Raw genomic sequence first — 22,606 nt, 5'->3', positions numbered from 1 at the left:
TGACCTCATTCCATCAGTAGAGGATGCCTGGTTATTCTTTAAAAAGTGCTTTCCTCACCATTTTAAATAAGCATGCCCCATTCAAAAAATGTTGAAATAAGAACAGATATAGACCTTGGTTCACTCCAAACTTGAATGCCCTTGACCTGCACAAAAACATTCTGTGGCGTACTGCATTAGCATCAAATAGCCCCTGTGATATGCAACTTTTCATGGAAGTTAGGAATCAATATACACAGGCAATTAGGAAAGCAAAGGATAGCTTTCTCAAACAGAAATTTGCATCCTGTAACACAAACTCCAAAAAGTTCTGGAACACTAAAGTCCATGGAGAATAAGAGCACCTCCTCCCAGCTAGCCACTGCACTGAGGCTAGGAAACACTGTCACCACCGATAAATCTACGATAATCTAGAATTTCAATAAGCATTTTTCTACGGCTGGCCATGCTTTCCACCTGGCAACTCCTACCCCGGTCAACAGCTCTGCACCCCCCACAGCAACGTGCCCAAGCCATCCCCATTTCTCCTTCACCCAAATCCAGATAGCTGACGTTCTGAAAGCACTGCAACATTTGGATCCCTACAGATCAGCTGGGCTAGACAATCTGGACCCTCTCTTTCTAATACTATCCGCCGCAATTGTTGCAACCACTATTACACCTCTCTTTCGTATCGTCTGAGATCCCTAAAGATTGAAAGCTGCCGCGGTCATTCCCCTCTTCAAAGGGGGAGACACTGTAGACCCAAATACAAACTGTTACAGGCCTATATCTATCTTACCCTGCCTTTCTAAAGTCTTCAAAAGCCAAGTTAACAAACAGATCACCGACCATTTTGAATCCCACCGTACCTTCTCCGCTACGGAATCTGGTTTCCGAGCTGGTCATGGGGGCACCTAAACAACGCTCAAGGTCCCAAACGATATCATAACCGCCATCGATAAAAGACAATACTGTGCAGCCTTCTTCATTGACCTGGCCAAGGCTTTCGACTCTGTCAATCACCACATTCTGTCAATCACCACATTCTTATTGGCAGACTCAATAGCCTTGGCTTCTCAAATGACTGCCTTGCCTGGTTCACAAACTACTTCTCAGATTGAGTTCAGTGTGTCAAATCAGAGGGCCTGTTGTCCAGACCTCAGGCAGTCTCAATGGGGGTGCCACAGGGATCAATTCTCGGGCCGACTCTTTTCTCTGTATACATCAATGATGTCGCTCTTGTTGCTGGTGATTCTCTGATCCACCTCTACGCAGACGACACCATTCTGTATACATCTGGCCCTTCTTTGGGCACTGTGTTAACAAACCTCCAGACGAGCTTCAATGTCATACAACACTCCTTCCGTGGCCCCCAACTGCTTTTAAATGCAAGTAAAACTAAATGCATGCTCTTCAACCGATCGCTGCCCGCACCCGCCTGCCCGTCTAGCATCACTACTCTGGACAGTTCTGACTTAGAATATGTGGACAACTACAAATACCTAGGTGACTAGTTAGACTGTAAACTGTCCTTCCAGACTCACATTAAGCATCTCCAATCCAAAATTAAATCTAGAATCGGCTTCCTATTTCGCAACAAAGCATCCTTCACGCATGGTGCCAAACATACCCTCGTACACTGACACAATCCTACCGGTCCTCAACTTCTGCGATGTCATACAGAAAATAGCCTCCAACATTCTACTCAGCAAATTGGATGTAGTCTAGCACAGTGCCATCCGTTTTGTCACCAAAGCCCCATATATCACCCACCACTGTGATCTGTATGCTCTCGTCGGCTGGCCCTCGCTTCATATTCGTCGCCAAACCCACAGGCTCCAGGTCATCTATAAGTCTTTGCAAGGTAAAGCCCCGCCTTATCTTAGCTCACTGGTCTCCATAGCAGCACCCACCCGTAGCACGCGCTCCAGCAGGTATATTTCACTGGTCATCCCCAAAGCCAACACCTACTTTGGCAGCCTTTCCTTCCAGTTCTCTGCTGCCAATGACTGGAACGAATTGCAAAAATCACTGAAGCTGGAGACTCATATCTCCCTCACTAACTTTAAGCACCAGCTGTCAGAGCAGCTTACAGATCATTGCACCTGTACACAGCCCATCTGTAAATAGCCCACCCAACTACCTCATCACCATATTGTTATTTTTTTTTTGCTCCTTTGCACCCCAGTATCTCTGCACATATATCACTCCAGTGTTAATGCTAAATTGTAATTATTATTTTGCCACTATGACCTATTTATTGCCCTACCTCACTAATCTTACTACATTTGCACACACTGTATATAGACTTTTCTATTGTGTTATTGACAGTAGGTTTGTTTATCCCATGTGTAGTTTGTGTCGCACTGCTTTGCATTTATCTTGGCCAGGTCGCAGATGTAAATGAGAACTTGTTCTCAACTGGCCTACTTGGTTAAATAAAGGTGAAATATATATATATTTTAAAGGTAGTTGTTTTTTGCATACATCATCCAGGAGGATCCTCTTGATGGGGCTGTCCATATCGGCAGACTGTGATATGACCATTTCTTGGAGACTCCTTCCCCTCCAGGAGACTGTCAAATATGATGACAACACCATCCCAACGGGTGTTGCTGGGCAGCTTCAATGTGGTACTCTTATTCTTCTCACTTTGCTTGGTGAGGTAGATTGCTGCTATAACTTGATGACCCTTCACATACCTAACCATTTCCTTGGCTCTCTTGTAAAGTGTATCCATTGTTTTCAGTGCCATGATGTCCTTGAGGAGCATATTCAAAGCATGAGCAGCACAGCCTATGGGTGTGATGTGAGGGTAGGACCACTTTAGAACAAGCAGACTTCATATTCGCAGCATTGTCTGTCACCAGTGCAAAAACATTCTGTGGTCCAAGGTCATTGATGACTGCCTTCAGCTCATCTGCAATGTAGAGACCGGTGTGTCTGTGCTCTTGTAGAATACTGGTTGAGGGGTGGAGATGTAGTTAATTATTCCTTGCCCACGAACATTCGACCACCCATCAGAGATGATTGCAATACAGTCTGCTTTCTCTATAATTTGCTTGACATTCACTTGAACTCTGTTGAACTCCGCATCCAGCAAATTAGTAGATAAAGCATATCTGGTTGCAGGGGTGTATGCTGGGCGAAGAACATTCAGAAATCTCTTCCAATACACATTGCCTGTGAGCATCAGAGGTGAACCAGTTGCATACATTCATCAGCATTTCTCTGACTACGTTCCTCCATTGAGTCAAAAAAACATCTGATTCCAGGAGGACCATGAGCTGTTGCTATCGATAAGGTGTCTCATCATTTTCACATCGAATAGAAGTAGAGGGACTTTTGTCAAATGTTGCTTGTTGTGAGCACAAAGGGAACTTTATTCACTTTGCCAGATGATTTTTCATCTTTGTTGCATTCCTCACATATGATTTGGCACAGTATTTGCAAATGTACACAGCTTTTCCTTCTACATTAGCTGCAGTGAAATGTCTCCACACGTCAGATAGTGCCCGTGGCATTTTCCTGTAAAGATTAGAAAAAAACGAGTAAAAAAATAACTAAATACAATTCCAGATAAATAGTTAAGCAGTTAGATTAAACAACTCCTTTGTAAGATAAATGTTTTAAAATGAAACATGTATGGAAACAGGTGAATTAACACTCAGTTAGCAGGCTCAAGCAAGCTAAAACCCACATGGTAGCAAAAACTAACTAGCAGAAACTGTTAACAAGTCAGAAATTATTTAAACACACTTTGCTGTAGGCTACTAAACTCAGCAAAAAAAAGAAAAGTCCCATTTTCAGGACCCTGTCTTTCAAAGACCATTCATAACAATCCAAATAACTTCACAGATCTTCATTGTAAATGTTTTAAACACTGTTTCCCATGCTCGTTCAATGAACCAAAAACAATTAATGAACATGCACCTGTGGAATAGTCGTTAAGACACTAACAGCTTACAGACGGTAGTCAATTAAGGTCACAGTTATGAAAACTTAGGACACTAAAGAGGCCTTTCTACGAACTAAAAAACACCAAAAGAAAGATGCTCAGGGTCCCTGCTCATCTGCGTGAATGTGCCTTAGGCATGCTGCAAGGAGGCATGAGGACTGCAGATGTGGCCAGGGCAATAAATTGCAATGTCCGTAGTGTAAGACGCCTAAGACAGCACTATAGGGAGACAGGACGTACAGCTGACCATCAACGCAGTGGCAGACCACGTGTAACAACACCTGCACAGGATTGGTACATCCGAACATCACACCTGCGGGACAGGATGGCAACAACAACAACTGCCCGAGTTACACCAGGAACGCACAATCCTTCCATCAGTGCTCAGACTGTCTGCAGTAGGCTGAGAGAGGCTGGACTGAGGGCTTGTAGGCCTGTTGTAAGGCAGGTCCTACCAGACATCACCAGCAACAACGTCGCCTATGGGCACAAAAAGTGCTCTTCACTGACGAGTCGCGGTTTTGTCTCACTCGGGGTGATGGTCGGATTCGCGTTTATTGTCGAAGGAATGAGTGTTACACCGAGGTCTGTACTCTGGAGCGGCATCGAGGTGGAAGGTCCGTCATGGTCTAGGGCAGGGTGTCACAGCATCATCGGACTGAGCTTGCTGTCATTGCAGGCAATCGCAATGCTGCACGTTACAGGGAAGACATCCTCCTCCCTCATGTGGTACCCTTCCTGCAGGCTCATCCTGACATGACCCTCCAGCATGACAATGCCACCAGCCATACTGCTCGTTCTGTGCGTGATTTCCTGCAAGACAGGAATGTCAGTGTTCTGCCATGGCCAGCGAAGAGCCCGGAACTCAATCCAATTGAGCACGTCTGGGACCTGTTGGATCGGAGGGTGAGGGCTAGGGCCATTCCCCCCAGAAATGTCTTGCAGGTGCCTTGGTGGAAGAGTGGGGTAACATCGCACAGCAAAAACTGGCAAATCTGGTGCAGTCCATGAGGAGATGCACTGGAGTACTTAATGCAGCTGGTGGCCACACCAGATACTGACTGTTACTTTTGATTTTGACCCCGCCTATGTTCAGGGACACATTATTCCATTTCTGTTAGTCACGTGTCTGTGGAACTTGTTCAGTTTATGTCTGTTGTTGAATCTTGTTATGTTCATACAAATATTTACATGTTAAGTTTGCTGAAAATAAACGCAGTTGACAGTGAGCGGACGTTTCTTTTATTGCTGAGTTTATTTACTAGTTAACAAAAAATCATGTATGTCATAAAATATATTCACCCCACCCAGTATTGTAATCAAAACTTACCAGAAAGCATGTTGTCCTTGGCTCAGACAGTGTAGTAGCGTGGGCACAATAGCATCTCATTAGTGTGCAAGATTTTGAGAATCAGCTGTACATGTGATGGAAGAGTGGACTGCACGTGATGGTAGAATGCACTGTGCATGCAGAGGTTTACAATTCCATTGAATTGGGGATAGTTTAAGCAGAATGTCACAAAACCTAGAATTGCCTTATGTGTATCCCACAAAAAAAGGTTCACTGTCATAAGCTAACTTTTTTGATGAATTTAAGCAAAACTCCCAAAAATTCCCATGGAAAATTTCCAGGAATTTACCGGAATGTTTCTGACCCTTTGCAACCCTACTCATGATACCTAGGAAGTATTGGTGAAATGTTTACAAGATATGTAAGATGAATCTGTAAGACAACTGTAAGACTCAGTTTACAAATTACACTCCAAAATAATGACTTCCCTTATAATTTATATATTTAACTTACAGGGCCCCTGAAGTGAACAGAACACAGGGACACTGACCTGAGGTAGACCTCAGAGCGGGCACATCCAGAGGGGTTGACAGGCAGGTCCTCCTCTTGGCTGATCTGTTTAAAGAAGCGGAAGGCGTGGCTATGGCAGCGGCGGGCCCCCTGAAGCTGCTCCACCAGGAAGACCACTGTGTCGTGGAGCAGGCCCAGCATACGGACACCTGTCATCCCAGAGAAGGACAGCTGCCTAAGCCTGGCCCCTGCCCGCGCCTCCTGGACACAGTCTATCACTGCCCTCCAGGCCACTGAGGAGTGAAAGGAGGGGGCAGAGAAATAGAGAGAGAAGAGTAAGACGTGAGTAACACAGCATAACACACAAATGTAATACATATGGAAATTAGCCTACATTTTGTGCTAGATGGTTTATTACACACGTTAATTCTATCCAAGTACGAGAACAAGTATTTTTCATAATCTATTGTTTAGTCACATGTAGAAATAGTGGGTATTTGTGCAAAAATCATTGCCTTGAGAATTGGGAAATGTAATTATTTCTATACGAACACTCCACAAATAAGACACATGCAGTCTATTAATTTGCCCTGTCCTCCCTGAAACCTCACCCTCTACGCTGTCTGCCTCCACACTGAAGCCGTCATCGCTTTTGATTTCGAAGCGAAGGTGGGGCTGGTCTCGGCTGGGGGGACACTCATCGTCCTCGTCTGATGGCAGCAGCTCATCATCTGAGCACGATACAGCACCTGACAGGATGGAAATACCACAGGGTATTTTCAAATCAAGCACACTTGTTTACAGAGTACAGGTATAAGAAGTATCATCAGTCATCGTCATACAGGCATACTGTTCATACGGCACCATTACATATAAGTACCTGAGTATTTGTTCCAGTCAGTCAGGGCACTGCGGCCCACTGCGTCCCAGTTCTGTTTGCCCATGTCCCCCCCAAATCGAGGTATAGACAGGCGGTCCCAAGGCCCTGGCCTGTGAGGAATACAACAAGAAAAACACTGAAATCGACTGGATACAGGCTGTATATCACTCACTGTATTAGATACACACTTTAGGGCAGAAATGCAGTGATGACAATTGGAGGTCATCCTGCAAACTAGGCGCTGTATTGTAGATTGGTACATGAGTGGTGACGGTTATGACAATCTCAGTTATGACTTCAAAAAAGGTTTCTATGCATGACCTGCTCTTTAGTTACTGACCTCTACATAGCCTATCGACAGTTCTATTTCAGGAGTAAAACGCCTTGTTCCATTTGTCATATCATACTATAGGTTACTAGTATGGAGAGGAAGAGTTAAGAAGAAGGTTAAAAATAGCCAGACATGATCTTATCGACACAACAGAGAAGAGGCCCACACTGGAAACACGAGCAACGTGCCAATTGTGAGAAGAAAAAAAATATTTCAATATGATTCTGACCTTGAGCATTGTTGGAGATGTAGCAAGTTAATCACTTTTAATAAAAATTATACAAGAGACTCAGCGGACATTAAACATAAAGGCATGACTATTCTTGTATTATTCATTGAAGATATTATTTGTACATTTTACCTCATTACTCACTTCATAAGATCACTGCCCTGATAAGTTCCAAAAGACTAACCTTGTGCTTTCAGAGTCACTCAAGTGCTCCTCCTTTAGCTTGTCCAGGTCCAACACACCTTTCACCGTTGGGGTTTTAATGCGAACACCCCCGGCCCTGCTGGAGACAGCAGCAAAGCTGTCTTTGGGTACCAGCAGGTCCTCCTTAGCACTAGGGGGCTCTGGCTCTAGGAAGTCTGTCTTGGACTTCTTTATGGCACCAATGCGATCAGAAAGGGAGGACACCCTCTTCATACGGACATGGGCACGAGGAGGGCGGGGTGTTGAAACAGACAGTGTGGTGGCTGCGGGCTCGGGTTTGATGAGTAGTCCTGGGGGAAGGACCACAGATTTCAAGGAAGGGTTGTTACGGAATGTGGAGGGACTCAGTATGCGCGGACCGGTCCGGTTGGGGGTGTAGTTACTGGCCATGGCTTGGTTGATGATGGCTTGGGCACTCTCAGTCTTGGTCATGGAGGAACTCCCGTCCTGACCAGCAAACTCAAACAGGTCTGCAGCTTTGTCAGACTTCTTTCTCCTAGAAGTTGTGGAAGGTTCTTTCTTCTTTCTGGGTTTCTTCATCCCTGGTATAGCTCCATCTGCAGATACGCTTGCGTTCTTCCTGGGTTTCTTGACCGCAGTTGCTGCCACTGTCCCATTGTTGTTATGAGTGAGCAGTTGAGTGATGGTAGCTGGGTTCTGAACCACAGGCGTGGCCATCCTAGGGACATGGGTTGGCATGGCAGTCATTGTAACTGGGGTGGACATTGTACCAGCTGCTGCCAAGGTGGCAGACAGGGCATTGCTCTGAAGGAGGCTGGCTATCTGAGTGACACAGTTATAGGAGGGAGAGCTCTGACTGGGCAGCTGGAAGGTGTTGCTCTCTGGGTTCTTCACAAAGATCTGGCCCAGGCGGTTGACTAGCAGAATGTGAGGTGTAGGGTCCACGTTAGGACCACCCACTTCCTTCACAGTAAGGATAGCGTGGCCAGGTAGTCCCTGAGGTAACAGCGTCTGTTGGGGCTCCAGTGGCGGCCTGGGGGTGGAGAAGTTGATGGAGATGGTGTGTCCCATGGCAGCTTCCTTCTGCAGAGACGTGGAGCTGTATCCGTTAATCATCACAGGGGCAGAGGAGGGCTGAAGCGAAGAGAGCATGGGGTGACACTGGGTGGATAGAGCATCGGAGAGAGAGCATATGGAGGGAGAGGAGGATACAATGGTAATTGCTGTGGAGACCATGGCCTGGGATTGTGTGGAGAATATAGGAAGAGAGACTGATCCATACGATGGGAGACTGACGCTTGATGTTGCAGATAAAATGGGATCAATTTGAGAGGACAAATGTGGAAGGGCACTGTCTGGAATAGGTGCTGATAATTTGGTACAAAAGGTCTCCATGGGCTGCAAGACTGTTGACCCTTGGGAGGATGTCAGGGGTTGTAGTGAGATGCTAGTGAGAGGTGGCCTTGAAGGGTTAAAGCCAGGCAAAGAGAACTGCACAGAGGGACTCATTTGTAAAGGGTTCATCGGGGCTATGCTGGGGCAAGGGAAGTCCGAGGAGATAAGAGAAGAGGGTTGAAGAAGCTCCAACAGGGTGCCCTGACTACTGCTCAACGATGGATCTCGTGAACTCTCTGTCAAGTGGTTCATGTAAATGGCAGATCCATCTGTGGGCGATACAAAGTGGCCGCTGTTAGAATCCAAGAAGAGGTCTTTTGGGTCTTGAGGCTGATGGGTTTCCATGGGAGCATCAACCTGGACAGGGACCAACTCAGTGAAACAGGTGCTGGGGGAGGGAGGATCACACCTTTCAAGAACAAGTGGAGCCCCAGGGACAACATCCAGACTGGAAACTTGAAATAAATCCTCTGGGTAGACCGTATCAGGCACCTTAGTATGGACGAAGTCCAGCAGCGTTCCTTGAAGGGGTGCAATCAGCACTGGTTCGTGGGCGTCTAAGGAGGGGACTGAGTTATTTTGCTCTAGAGGAGTTGGGAAGGCGTATAACTGCAGGGGAGTAGTATTCACATCAGCAGGGCTGTACGTTGTAGATGGGTCCACTGCAGCTGGTCTTCGAGCTTCTGGTGAGATCTCAGTTGGTGCAAGGGTCACACTATCCAATTCAGTCCTAGCTAGTTGTGTGGCATTAAAGGCTTTGGATGGATCATGGGGTCTATACGCTGGGGGAGGTTTTGTAGCGGGGAGGACAACTCTGGTTGTAGACTTGAATGGGTTGCTAAGGGGTGACTGATCTGGGACAGGGCTTCCAGAGTCTGCACTTAGACCATTTGTTGTAATTTTTACTTCAGGCAGAACATGCGTTTGAGCTGGGTTCTGAACTTGACTGGCGCTCTTCAGTTTCTGAGCCCCATCTGTGGTTGTCATGCTGGCATCACTCTCAGTCCCATCGTCCACGCCGTCCAGCTGAGGGATAGATCTTGAAGAGGGAGAGGCAGGAGCCTGGGGTGGGTCCCTGGAGCCTGTGCGACTGACCACAGTGTGCGAGAAGTCAAAATAGTGCTCCATGTCCTCATCAGAAGAAGTGTTCCCCCAGTCTTGCCTGGCAGCTGAGCGGGTCAGGGCTGTACGGGTCTTCGTCTTGCGAACCTCGGGCTCCCAGAACTCCTCTTGGTTGTCGTCGCCCTCCACGTCTATCTGGGCGCCACAGTTCATGGCCACTCCCTCATTCACTAGCGTCTCCTCAATCTCAAGCTCAGTCTTCAACTCGGAGCCCATGGCCACGTCAGAGTCCTCGTGGAATTGTGTGAAAGAGCCCCTAAGTGGTGAGGTGCTGTTAGGTGCAGGGTTATCCTCCGGTTCTGGGGAGGCCAGGAAGTTGTGTGGTACCTCCACTGAGTCTGACTGGTTCAGGTCAAAAGACAGCCTGGGTCTAGGGGAGTGCTGGACGGTTGGGGAGAGGGACAGGCAAGGGGAAGGGAAGCTGCCCACACTGTCTTCCCACGGTGGCTGGGGAAAGAGTCCTGAGGTAGAGCGAGTCATATTCCCGGGGCATCGGGCAGAGGAAGCACTTCGACCTCCGACAGGGCGGGCAGAGGGAGAGGTCAGCAGGATATCAGTAGCACCGAGGGGAAACAGCGGAGAGGTGGGTACGGAGGCCTTGGGATGCATGGAGCCCCCAGTGCGGAGGGTGATTAGTCCAGATCCAGTTGGAGAGCCCAGGGGTGGGGAGGACATGTCCCTGCGGGTTTGGGAGTGGGGGCTGTGGCGACGAGGCCTGCGTGTCTCCTCCAGGTCACTGATGGTCAGGATGTGGTGGGGTTTGGACTTGGTAGCTCCTGCAGAAGAAAATCAGATAGCAGTGAGACAACTGAACGGACACACAAACAATTAATGCTTTCTGAGTAATATCTAGAAATCACTCAAAACCTGACAATTGTTTTTTTTATAAAACAACATTAGCCAACCACGGAACAGTTACCTGGGGAGGGCAGAGGCCGGAACAGTCCTCCAGCTGGTCTCCTGATTTTGGGCCTTGCCCCTTGGTCAGGTTTAGGGAGTGGAGCTGAGAAGCTGGGAGTAGTGGGTCGGGAATGTGCCACGTCAACCTCTTGGGCATCAGATTCTAGAGGTGAAGCAACAACAACTCTGTTTCCTATGCCACAGCTAAGTCTTGCTAATATCCACGTTGTAGTGTAAGAAAGCCAACAGTCACACATTCACACAAATATTTATACTGAACAAAAATAGAAACGCAACATTCAACAATATCAAAGATTTCATTGAATGACAGTTCATAAGGAAATCAGTCAATTGAAATAAATTCATTAGGCCCTAATCTATGGATTTCACATGACTGGGAATACTGATATGCATATTTTGGTCACAGATACCTTAAAAAAAAAGGTAGGGGCATTGATCAGAAAAGTATCGGGTACGAGCACTATTTTTGCCTCATGAAGCGCAATATCTCCTTCGCATAGAGTTCATCAAGCTGTTGATTGTAGCTTGTGGAATGTGGTCCCCTCTCCACTTCAACGTCTGCATGAAGTTGCTGGAGAGAGGCAGGAACTGGAACACACGGTTATACACGTCGATCCAAAGCTTCCCAAACATGCTCAAGGAGTGACATGTCTGGTGAGTATGAAGGCCATGGAAGAACTGGGACATTTTCAGCTTCCAGGAATTGTGTACAGATCCTTGCGACATGGGGCAGTGCATTATCATTCTGAAACATGAGGTGATGGCGGTGGGTGAATGGCACGACAATGGGCCTCAGGATCGTGTCACGGTATATCTCTGTGCATTCAAATTGCCATCAATAAAATGCAATTGTGTTCGATGTCCGTAGCTTATGCCTGCCCATACCCTGCCCATACCCTCATGCTACGACGGGGCACTCGGTTCACAACGTCAGCAAACCGCTCACCCACACGTGGCCATACAACGTGATCTGCAGTTGTGAGGTCAGTTGGGCATACTGACAAATTCTCCAAAACAACTTTGGAGGCAGCTTATGGTAGAGAACTGAACATTCAATTTTCTGGCAACATGTCTGGTGGACTCCTGCAGTGAGAATGCAAATTGCACGCTCCCGCAAAACCTGAGACATCTATGGTATTGTGTTGTGTGATAAAAATGCACATTTTAGAGTGGCCTTTTATTGTTCCCAGCACAAGGTGCACCTGTGTAATGATCATGCTGTTTAATCAGATTCTTGATATGCCACACCTGTCAGGTGAATGGATTATACATTATTAGTAAGCAAATTTGTGCACAAAATTTGAGCTAAATAAGCTTTTGTATGTATAGAAATTGCTATGATATTTTATTTCAGCTCATGAAACATGGCACCAACACTTTACATGTTGCGCCAATATTTTTGTTCAGTGTAGTAGTGATGGTTTGATGCAGTGTTGTGTTACCAGGACTCTCACCTGACTGGGCGCAGGGGCTGTGTGCTATAGTGTTATTCTCTCCTTTGTCAGGCATCTCTTCAGCAGGTTTCTCAGGGACCGGCGGTCGGACCTCACGGATCGTACACGTGTATTTGCATCGCCGCAGTGGGTTCACCGTGCTCCAGTACCAGCGAGAACACCTGGGGAGAGGAGGAGTTGAAAGGAAGTCATAAAATACCCAAGTCGTAACATGCATATTTCTGTTTCATTATGAATTTCTGCTACTTACCGGTAACCCACTGGGAAGAGTTTTCCTTGCTTTGCAGACAGCTCAGTCAGCATACCTAGCTTTTCAATCTGCAAAGAGCCTGAAATCAGAAAATAACTATGATTAGATGAGCAAAACCCATGACCAGTCCTGTGATACTTATACTCAAGTGAGCTAAAAATAACAATGTAATGTGTTGAGAAAATATACCAATCATCAAATTTATGTTTTCTGGCTCCAGTCCGGTCAAGAACTTCCTGCGAAGACTGATCCCATCAAAGTCCACATACATCCTCCGATTCACCTCAAACCCTTGGCCGGTGATGATCTGCAATGAACAAGAACAATGTACACATGCGTGAGGAAACTCATAAAAAAACATAACAGTCCCACTGCTGAGTAGTCCCAGGACTTTACCTTGCCACTGATGAGGTCTCTGTGTTTGTAGCAGTACACCTTCTTGTCGTCCTGGAATACACAGTTGCGGGAGCGGGCACACATGAAGTGGTAGTTGCTCTGGCAGGAGGTCAGACAGCAGCCCACTGTGGCACCTGTATGGTTACAGCGCTCACAGCGCTGAGGGAACAAGAGACAGACAGGTTAGATCAGTCCAGGAGGAGAGAAAAGGGGTGGATAATGAGTTTGAGAGAGATGATGGACGTTGGACAAAGATACACAAACTACAGCTGCTGGAAAAACAAGAATGTCACTGCACAAATAAAGTGAAGCCTCACCATGAAGCGCCCCCTAGCGACGGCACTGTGCACGTGCATCAGAGAGCCATTGTCCTCCTCGAACACCTCGGCGGACCACATGGAGCAGTTGATGTGAGCCCATTCGTTCTGGCCCAGGTACAGCAGCCTGCCCGCCTCCTGAGGAACACACGGAGGAGGTTAGAAATACAGAACTGGTGGGTTACCTACTGTGTGGATTTGGTTGACTTAATTTCCTGTGAGTCAAGGGCTGTTATGTTGAAAAAGGGTATGAAGGCTTAGTGCTCTGAAGTCAGAGTGCGGTTTTCTTTCCACCATGCTGCTCAGAAGTGTTCTGAAACCTAGTTTCAGTCTTACTCACATTGGACTTAGCATCTCCATACTTTTGGCACAGTGAGCATTGCCTCCCGTCGTCCTTGGACCACCCTGTGTCTAGGTCAGCCTTGGACAGCCGTCCCTCAGACTTGAATGGACGTCCCTCAGACATGGATTGCAGTCTGGCTCTTCCCCTTTTCCCTGAGGGACAAATGCCAAACATCAAACCAAAACAATTCCCTTAGGAAATTGGTTGATTCAATATTTTCTTTCTCATTGTTTTTCCTCCCCTCAGTTGTGTAAAGTACCTTTGAGTTTATTAAGCCTGAAATCCCTGTTTTTCCTAAAGTGGAGACCCCTGGTTGGCTCTGTGATCAGTGGGGTGGTGGGGTGAGGCACCTCTTCTTGTTTCACCTCCAGGCGTGGAACGTTCTCCGTCTGCAGGGTCCCTAGAGGGGCCCTGGACCTTAGCTCCTCCCTCTCACGCCACTGGGCATACACATGCTCAGTGGTGGGGGGCTGAACCGCATGGGACAGCATCCCACTGCAATGGGAAAGAGAATGGATGGAGAAATGGAGGGGTGAGGAGATGAAAGAAGAGGAAGTCAAGTTCTATGTTAGACACCAGTGCAAAACTCAAATTTGGATGGTTTAGGCAAACATCTGAGTTACACGTGCACACAGTTACTCAAGTTAGGATTTGACTTTGCGCATACAACTGAGACAGTGGCTCACATCTAGCTAATTATGATTACACTCATTTACATTAAGAAACAATTCATGTTTATTAATCAATCTTGCCCCCAGAAGATAAGGTGACAGACAGGTTAAGTCCTGAGCTTACCACTCTGTGCATCACCCTACAATGAGCTAAATGAAGTCACTACTCTGTGTCCTCCATCGCAGGGAAGGAAAGCTGTGAACTGGGAATGTGTGGGAGAGGAGGGGGACTGTCCTGGCTTTAACATACAGAAGAAGAAAATAATTATAAGACTAACTTCTGTAACTTCCTGTCACATTGGATTTGAATGACTTTTCCCCCACTTTAAGGTCATTGTTGACAGTACAATTCAAATCAACTTCTCATCTCCCATCAGGATGGGAACAACAGGGGTGTCATACAAATGTGTGGCAAACCAGAAAACAATCAGTTGCGCCACTGAATGTAGGCTTATGCTGCTTCATGGGAAAATACATAAATCACTGCAGGGAAGTAGTGAAGCAATATATCACAACCCAACCTTAAACTGGAATTTCATTGAAATCTTCCCATATGAGTCAATATCTGATGACATGGTAAATTCTTCAACCTAAGTGTTAAATCCCCAAATCCTAATGTCTGAGCAATAACTCCCAGACAGATAACCTTCTAAGAGCCTTGGTAAATCGTACGCCGAGTTCAAAAGCATAACAAAATCTAGGTTTAACAGACTAGGACAGGGATCATCAACTAGATTCAGCCGCGGGACGATTCTCTCTTGAGCAGATGGTCAGGGGGCCGGAACATAATTACACATCATTTGTAGACTGCAAAATGATCGCAGGAAGCCCAAACAGATATAATTTGACTAAAACAATAATTTCAAAACCTGCTTACATTGGTATAAAACCACATATTTCTCTATTATGCATGGGAAATAAAATCACTGTGGGCCACCAGTTGAGATACCCTAAACTAGGAGATATGAGGAGCAGATTGCTACTCACATAGGCAGGTCTTTGGATCGGGGGTCCCACACTTTGGGGTCCTGACTGTTGAACCAGTTGAAGACCTCCTCCAGAAGCTGCAGAGAGAACAGTGAGCAGAGGGTGAATCTACACTCCTCTGTTTGCCATTTTACAACATGTACTGCTTTTTTCTTTCCAATAAACATTGCAAATATTCTTGGATTCAACCATCTTCTATGACTTTAGTTTGAACCAAGTGAACCTATGACCACCAGGAGAGTCATGACCACCAGAACCACAGCCCTACAGAGCCCCATAACTCATTCCCAATCACATACTGTTCTGCTGACTAGACAGCCATTTGGAACAGCAGACACCACAATACATATACTGAGGACTGATATCACTGACTGAGTACAGACCATATATTGCGTTAGGATGAGGGTATTCAAGTGTCTGTTGTCTAACTTCTGATATTGAATTTTATGAAACATTTAAACTAGTGTGTACAGTCTATACACAATACTTCAAATTAAGTTGAATGTCTCAAGCAAGATGAGCGTAAACAGCTGTGTTCAAAGTGCAACCAAGTATAGTGAGAACATTTGTATATCCGTTTACTATCGTGTGTGTGCTTTTAACAAAAAAGCTGTGTTTATGTAGCTAAAGTACAGGAAAACGTGATAACATTGCAGAAGACTTTCAGTATGACACAAAACAGTTGGTTGAACTGTAAGTACTGTGCTTGTAGCTACATGGTCAAGTAAATATTTATGATTTGTACTGTACAATTGCCTATGTAAAGAGCTTTCCCCCCAGAGTGTTGCTGTCTGAGTACTCAGCTTTTACCTTCAAGTAGTAGGAGCGGGCCAAGGCTGTGGGCCTTTCATCCTCCGGTAGAGACTCCTCCTGATCCAGACGCCTCCGCACCACTTGCACCACATCTTCATGGAATGATTTCTACAACATCAACAGACATAGAAATATACAAACATAGTTATTTAGCTGACACTACTCATTCATCTTCCTTTGAAAATGTTCCTTCAAATGAGAGTTAATGTAGAAGAGATCCTGTCCTGCCAATTCAGATGCTATATAGACAGACACTGACCAGGGTGGTGTAGAGGCCTTTGTCAAACTTCTTGCCCACAGCACGGAGGTCACAGACTGGCTGGCCCTCCGCTCCACTGTCAGGGTCAACCTGGGTCACGCACTACAGGAGGGGAATATGGACAAATTTAGTATGTTACAGAGAAACAACACTGAACATATAGCCACACAAGCACTTATGTGCAACAGTTCAAGAGGAACGGGCAAATAGTCCTAGCAGATCTCTGATATCAGCTAATAAACTTTTTAAAAAGAGAGGAGAGAGTCGTTGCACTCATTCTTTGAAATTATTTCTTCAGAAAAGCCACATGAAAACTTGACTACAAGTCATGATAGGTGTTAAAATGCCTGCTGCTATTTTCAGCCTGCGCATCCTGTCTCATTTAGCATCCTGTGGTAAGAAGCATTGTACGGCCTGGTATCTCCCACCTGTGAGCAGGTGATGAGGTGCTGGGTGAGAGTGGAGGTGAGCAGGCAGGCCAGCACCTTCTCTACCCCGGCCCTCAGCTCCATGTGGAGCAGCTCCCTCCAGGCGCTGGGCTGGGACTGGCTGCAGGGCCGGCAGGAATACGCCACACTCTCTGGCAGGCTGGACAGAATCTCATACAGGTCACCTGGAGGGTAGGAGGGACGGACAACCATCAGAACCATTCCTTCGCACTACATCAAAAGCATGGGAGATAACAGCAGGTGATAAACTCAGATTTGGTCTGTCCCAGATAGTCGTCATCTGTTCTTTAGACCAATCAAAATTGTAAAACACATTTTTTCAAATATAGACACGCTCTATGCATTTGAATAAAATCAACTATATGCACTGAGCTTGTCTGACGCTTTAAGCACACTGTTTGATGAAATAATTAAGACAAATTACTCATGAGGGAGGGAATCCATTGGCCATGCTGTGTAAAAACATTTATAACAAATGACAGCAAGTCTCTCCTCCCTGGTGCAGCAAACAGACACCACAGCAAGTGTTTATAGCGCTTTACATGCCAAAGCTGCAACATAATAACAGCGATTTCGTTTCTTACTTGTTCCTAAACTGAAAAGTTCTGTTACCGAAATACCTACATTTGTTAAGGAAAAACATTCCCTAGACCCTTGTTCTCTTACGTGAAACATGTATGCATGTGACCAATAGGGCCTGGCCTATAGCCTATCATAATCACATCAATAAATTGGTTCTAACAAACTCCGAACACATGACAGCAAAATGGATGTGAAAAAAGCAGCAAAATGGATGTGAAAAAGAAACTCGAAAGTGCCAAGAGTGAGCAAAGCTGTCATCAAGGCAAAGGGTGGCTACTTTGAAGAATCGCAAATATATTTTCATTTGTTTGTTTACTACATGATTCCATGTGTTATTTCATAGTTTTGACATCTTCACTATTATTCTACAATCGAGAAAATAGGAAAAATAAAATAAAAACCCTTGAATGAGTAGGTGTTCTAAAACTTGACTGGTACTGTATATGGATAATTTATAAAACCAGGCATGTTTAACAGTTAGGCTATTCATTAATTAAGTTGGTGTTTCCCCTCAATTTTCTTAAGACAATTAAGGCAAGACCTGTTTCCTCATCTCCTCATTCAGCTGCTGCCTCCTTCGCATTGTTCTCAACATCAACATTCTGGTTAAGTTTGCTATTATGCACATAGCAACATAAAGGGGAAAGGCGCCAATTCAACGGCGCACTGAAGATTATGTTTCAGAACCACTATCCATCGCGGGAGAAAGCGCATTTGTTATAAAATAATATTCTATTTATTAGCGTTGCACCATTATTGTTACATAATATAACCATTTACAATTTCAGTAGCACGTTTTGGAGTTATGGGCTGTGCCATCCTCATGGCCTCGGCAATGGAGCAGTCCACTGAGATAGGCGTGAATTAGACAGTCGGCTTGTGCACCATGAAGAAACACATACATTTGGGACTGTTCGACAAAAGAAAGCTCAGTCGACCAACAACCCATCGACCAGTCCACTTAATGGGGTCAGCCTTAATAGAGATACAGTGCCTTCAGAAAATATTTACACCCCTTGACTTTCTCCGCATTTTGTTGTGTTACAACCTGAATTTAAAATGGATTAAATTTGTCACTGGCATACACACAATACCCCATAATGTCACAGGGGAATTGTGTTTTTCTACATTTTTACCAATTAAAAATGATAAGCTGAAATGTCTTGAGTCAATAACTATTCAACCCCATTGTTATGGCAAGCCTAAATAGGTTCAGGAGTAAACATTTTCTCAACCGTTTACTGCAGTGGGCTAAATCAGTGTCACACAGGGTTTCTTTGTAATCTTTTATATATTTATACTTTTAACCCTTTTTTTCTCCCCTTTTTCGTGATATCCAAATTGGTAGTTACAGCAACTCTCGTATGGACTCGGAAGAGGCGAAGGTCGAGAGCGTGATGTTGTTCCCCTAGATTATGCACCAAGTTGCACACAAGGACCAATTCAAATAGGCCAGGTCAAGAGGGGATGTTAATAATTTGATAATAATAATTCAGTGTATTTTTTAAATTTAATTACAGCTGCATAGCTAATGTTTTTATTTGGTGTACAAACACTTATTCATATCAATATTGTACATACATGTGATTGTAAAAGTTTTGTATATTTTGGTTTGGCCCATCGCGGGTTATCTGTATTTCCATACCCCCTTATTGTTCTCTTTTGCCTGACCTTCGGCTAGCAAGGTATGTTGTCCTTGGCTCCGAAATTGTTTAATATAAAACCGTCATAATGTTACAGAATGTACTGTTTTGCAACCATAAGTTTGTTACAATGTGGATAATATAAAGATTTATGTTAACAAGTTTCACAAAGCTCGCTAACTTGGGTATCTATTGTAACTTGTGAGTACTTGGGACAGTGTTTGAGTGAGTGTCCATGTGCTCGCGCAGGTGCCTGAGAGCTGTGACTGTGCCAAGGGTTAACATAATGTGTGTTGTCTCTTCGTGTGCAGGTATGTCTTTTATTTTGTCCGAATTAATTTCTGTATAATTTTACTTGTATTGTATGGTGTGCTGTTGTGCATCGAATGTGTGCACGCAACAGCTGTTATTTCCTTTTGGTTCTCTTTTGCCTGACCTTCGGCTAGCAAGGTCCCTTTGAGCTTTGACTGCGCCATAGGTTAACATAATGTGTGTTGTCTCTTCGTGTGCAGGGCAAATAAAAATAATTCAAGAATTCAACTAGCAGACCTTCAGTTGTGGCGGCGTCCTAATTAAAAGTACACAACGCAGAACGAACCACGCTACATACACATCATAAAATACAAAAATAACGAAAGCCATTTGACAAAGAAACATCAAATTTTAGGCGGGCTTTTTGTTTTTCATTTAAATATTATTAACGTTCGACCCATGAGGCCACTAGACGGTGATTTGGTCATTTGGCTGCAGGAAAGAGTTTTAACATGTCGCATAATAAGTTGCATGGACTAACACTGTGCAATAATAGTGTTTAACATGATTTCTTAAATCTCTGTACCAAATACACACATTATCTGTAAGGTCCCTCAGTTAAGCAGTACATTTCAAACACAGAATCAACCACAAAGACTAGGGAGGTTTTCCAATGCCTCGCAAAGAAGGTCACCTATTGCTAGATGGGTTAAAAAAAGCAGAAATTGAATATCCCTTTGAGCATGGTGAAGTTATTAATTACAGTTTGGATGGTGTATCAATACACCCAGTCACTACAAAGTTGCCAGAGAGGAAGGAAACCGCTCAGGAATTTAACCATGATGCCAATCGTGACTTTTTAAAAACAGTTAAAGAGTTTAATGTCTGTGATAGAAGAAAACTGAGGATGGATCAACATTGTAGTTCCTCCATAATATTAACCTAATTGACAGAGTGAAAAGTAGGAAGCCTATATATATACTAAAAATACTCCAAAACATGCATCCTGTTTGCAGTAAGGCACTAAAGTAAAACTGCAAATAATTTGACTAAGAAATTAACTTTGTCTTGAATACCAGTGGTGTAAAGTACTTATGTAAAAATACTTTAAAGTACTACTTAAAGTTTTTTTTCCAGCATCTGTACTTCACTATTTATATTTTTGACAACTTGTACTTCACTACATTCCTAAAGATGTACTTTTACACCAAACTTTTCCCCTGACACCCCAAAATACTCACTACATTTTGAATGCTTAAGTAGGACAGGAAAATGATCCAACTCACGCAGTTATCAAGAGAACATCCCTGGTCATCCCTACGGTCTATGACGGACTCACTAAACACAAATCCTTCGTTTGCAAATTATATCTGAGGGGGAGAGTGTGCCCCAGGCTATCCGTAAATACATTTTTTTTTAAACAAGAAAATTGTGATGTCTGGTTTGCTTAATATAAGGAATTTGCAATGATTTAAACTTTTACTTTTGATACCTAAGTATATTTAAAACCAAATACTTTTAGACTATTACTGGGCAACTTTCACTTGAGTCATTTTCTATTAAGGTATCTTTACTTTATCTCAAGTATAACAATTGAGTACTTGTTCCACCATTGCTGAATACAAAGCATTATGTTTGGGGCAAATCCAACAACACATCACGGAGTACCACTTTTCATATTTTCAAGCATGGTGGTGGCTGTATCATGTTATGGGTATGCTTGTCATCGGCAAGGACTAGGGAGTTTTTTAAAGATACAAATAAATTGAATAGAGCTAAGCACAGGCAAAACCCTAGATGAAAACCTGGTTCAGGTCTGCATTCCAACAGATACTGGGAGACAAATTAATATTTCAGAAGGACAATAACCTAAAACACAAGGCGAAATATACACTGGAGTTGCTTACCAAGAAGACGTTGAATGTTTGAGTGACCTAGTTAGCTTTGACTTAAATCTATGCAAGACTTGAATGGCTGTCTAGCAGTGATCAACAACGAACTTGACAGAGCTTGAAGAATTTAAAGAATAATGTGCAAATACTGTACAATGCAGGTGTGCAAAAGCTCTTAAGAGATTTACTCAGAAACAGCTGTAATCACTGCCAAAAGGTGAGTATAACATGTATTGACTAAGGGGGTTGAATACTTAATCAAGATAAGTTTATTACCAAGATGTTATTATTTTTTATAATAAAAAAAAAGTTAGAATCTTTCTATTTTGAGTAGACGACAAATAAATCCATTGTAATCCCACTTTGTAACAACTAATGTCCATGTGGCCCATTGGCATCGGTTACTTCTATCGTTACTTCATATAGAAGAAGAATTACTTGGGGAAGGTAGTGTATAGATTGTATTGGGGGGAGGGGGGAATAATAATGTCTCAATTTACGATGTGCTGGTCCTAGGCATCCTTGTATGTAGCCTAGTGTTTATCGCCTTTCCCCGCTTCTTCCTATCCTCAGACAAGGGGTCTCTCCAACTGGAAGGGATTCTTCCATCTTGTCCAGGGCATCATCTGCACTTGTGAATTCCATGCTTTGCTTTCCCTTCCATACTGACAGCATTGCCAGGAATTGTAGATGAGTTTTGATTTCACTTTTCTCCAGTGACGGTCTGATCGGAATGAAATCGTAGTGTTTTTTTCACAGCCTAGCAGACAGGTCCTGGATGAATCTAATGGATTGGCCGTGGATTTTAATCTCCTTACACCCCTGTGCATTCAGAATGTTGACTTTAGTCTGATAGTTCCACAATTTGAAGATTACCATGCAAGGATATTTAGCAGAGGTGTGGACTCGAGTCACAAATATGACAACTTGCAACTCGACTTTGAAATCAATGACTCGTGACTTAACTTGGACTGGAGCCTTTTGACTGGAACTGACTTGATATCCTCCCCAAGCCCAAATATAAAAAATGATGCTATTAAAAAAAGTGTGCAGCACGTCAACTCTTCATTTAACGGATTACAGTTTGAATCAGACAGCATCCAATCAAATTGTGCCAGCTGAGAAAAAGTTGCACGTGGCAGTGCAGAGGAACGTTGGCGGGTGAATTCAGATGGAGCCCTTGGAAAGATGATACCCAAAATTATTCTTTTTGGATATAAAGACTACGCAGTATCAACAAAAAACGAATTGCAACTTGCAAAACATGCGGGAAGAAAATTACAGACGGAGGCGCAACAACTTCCAATTTCGACATTTGAAGCTGCACAAAGAACGGTAAGTCGTGGCTAATATAGCCGACAGCTACATAATTTATAACTTTCTCATGGCTACCCATGTATTTCCATGGAAATATAAAGTTTATTTGCAAAGTGAAATCAGTTTGATCACGTAGCTGGAAAGGGCTTCTTTTTCCTCGTCTTCTGGTAAAGACAATAATCTCATGTTTCGTCTCG

General features: G+C 44.2%; 1 protein-coding gene across 2 annotated transcripts in view; it reads right to left on the bottom strand.

Annotated features, from left to right (window-relative positions):
* Nucleotides 1-22,606, bottom strand: part of LOC139563939 (histone-lysine N-methyltransferase 2B-like) — a 77,255-nt gene that overhangs the window by 9,097 nt on the left and 45,552 nt on the right. For both annotated transcript variants that reach the window (XM_071382983.1, XM_071382982.1), the window contains exons 15-30: nt 16,703-16,887; nt 16,275-16,376; nt 16,013-16,123; nt 15,203-15,279; nt 13,804-14,039; nt 13,542-13,696; nt 13,202-13,339; nt 12,885-13,043; nt 12,678-12,795; nt 12,489-12,567; nt 12,239-12,399; nt 10,783-10,926; nt 7,366-10,639; nt 6,622-6,731; nt 6,353-6,490; nt 5,782-6,034 (exon numbers count right to left, since the gene is read on the bottom strand). In XM_071382983.1, the coding sequence (XP_071239084.1) occupies nt 5,782-6,034; nt 6,353-6,490; nt 6,622-6,731; nt 7,366-10,639; nt 10,783-10,926; nt 12,239-12,399; nt 12,489-12,567; nt 12,678-12,795; nt 12,885-13,043; nt 13,202-13,339; nt 13,542-13,696; nt 13,804-14,039; nt 15,203-15,279; nt 16,013-16,123; nt 16,275-16,376; nt 16,703-16,887 (5,440 nt within the window). The remainder of the gene's footprint in view (nt 1-5,781; nt 6,035-6,352; nt 6,491-6,621; nt 6,732-7,365; nt 10,640-10,782; nt 10,927-12,238; nt 12,400-12,488; nt 12,568-12,677; nt 12,796-12,884; nt 13,044-13,201; nt 13,340-13,541; nt 13,697-13,803; nt 14,040-15,202; nt 15,280-16,012; nt 16,124-16,274; nt 16,377-16,702; nt 16,888-22,606) is intronic.

Source organism: Salvelinus alpinus, chromosome 35, assembly GCF_045679555.1.
Source record: "Salvelinus alpinus chromosome 35, SLU_Salpinus.1, whole genome shotgun sequence".
NCBI classification, from domain to species: domain Eukaryota; kingdom Metazoa; phylum Chordata; class Actinopteri; order Salmoniformes; family Salmonidae; genus Salvelinus; species Salvelinus alpinus.
Note: the sequence above shows the minus strand (reverse complement) of the source record. Positions and strands in the feature narration are given on the sequence as shown.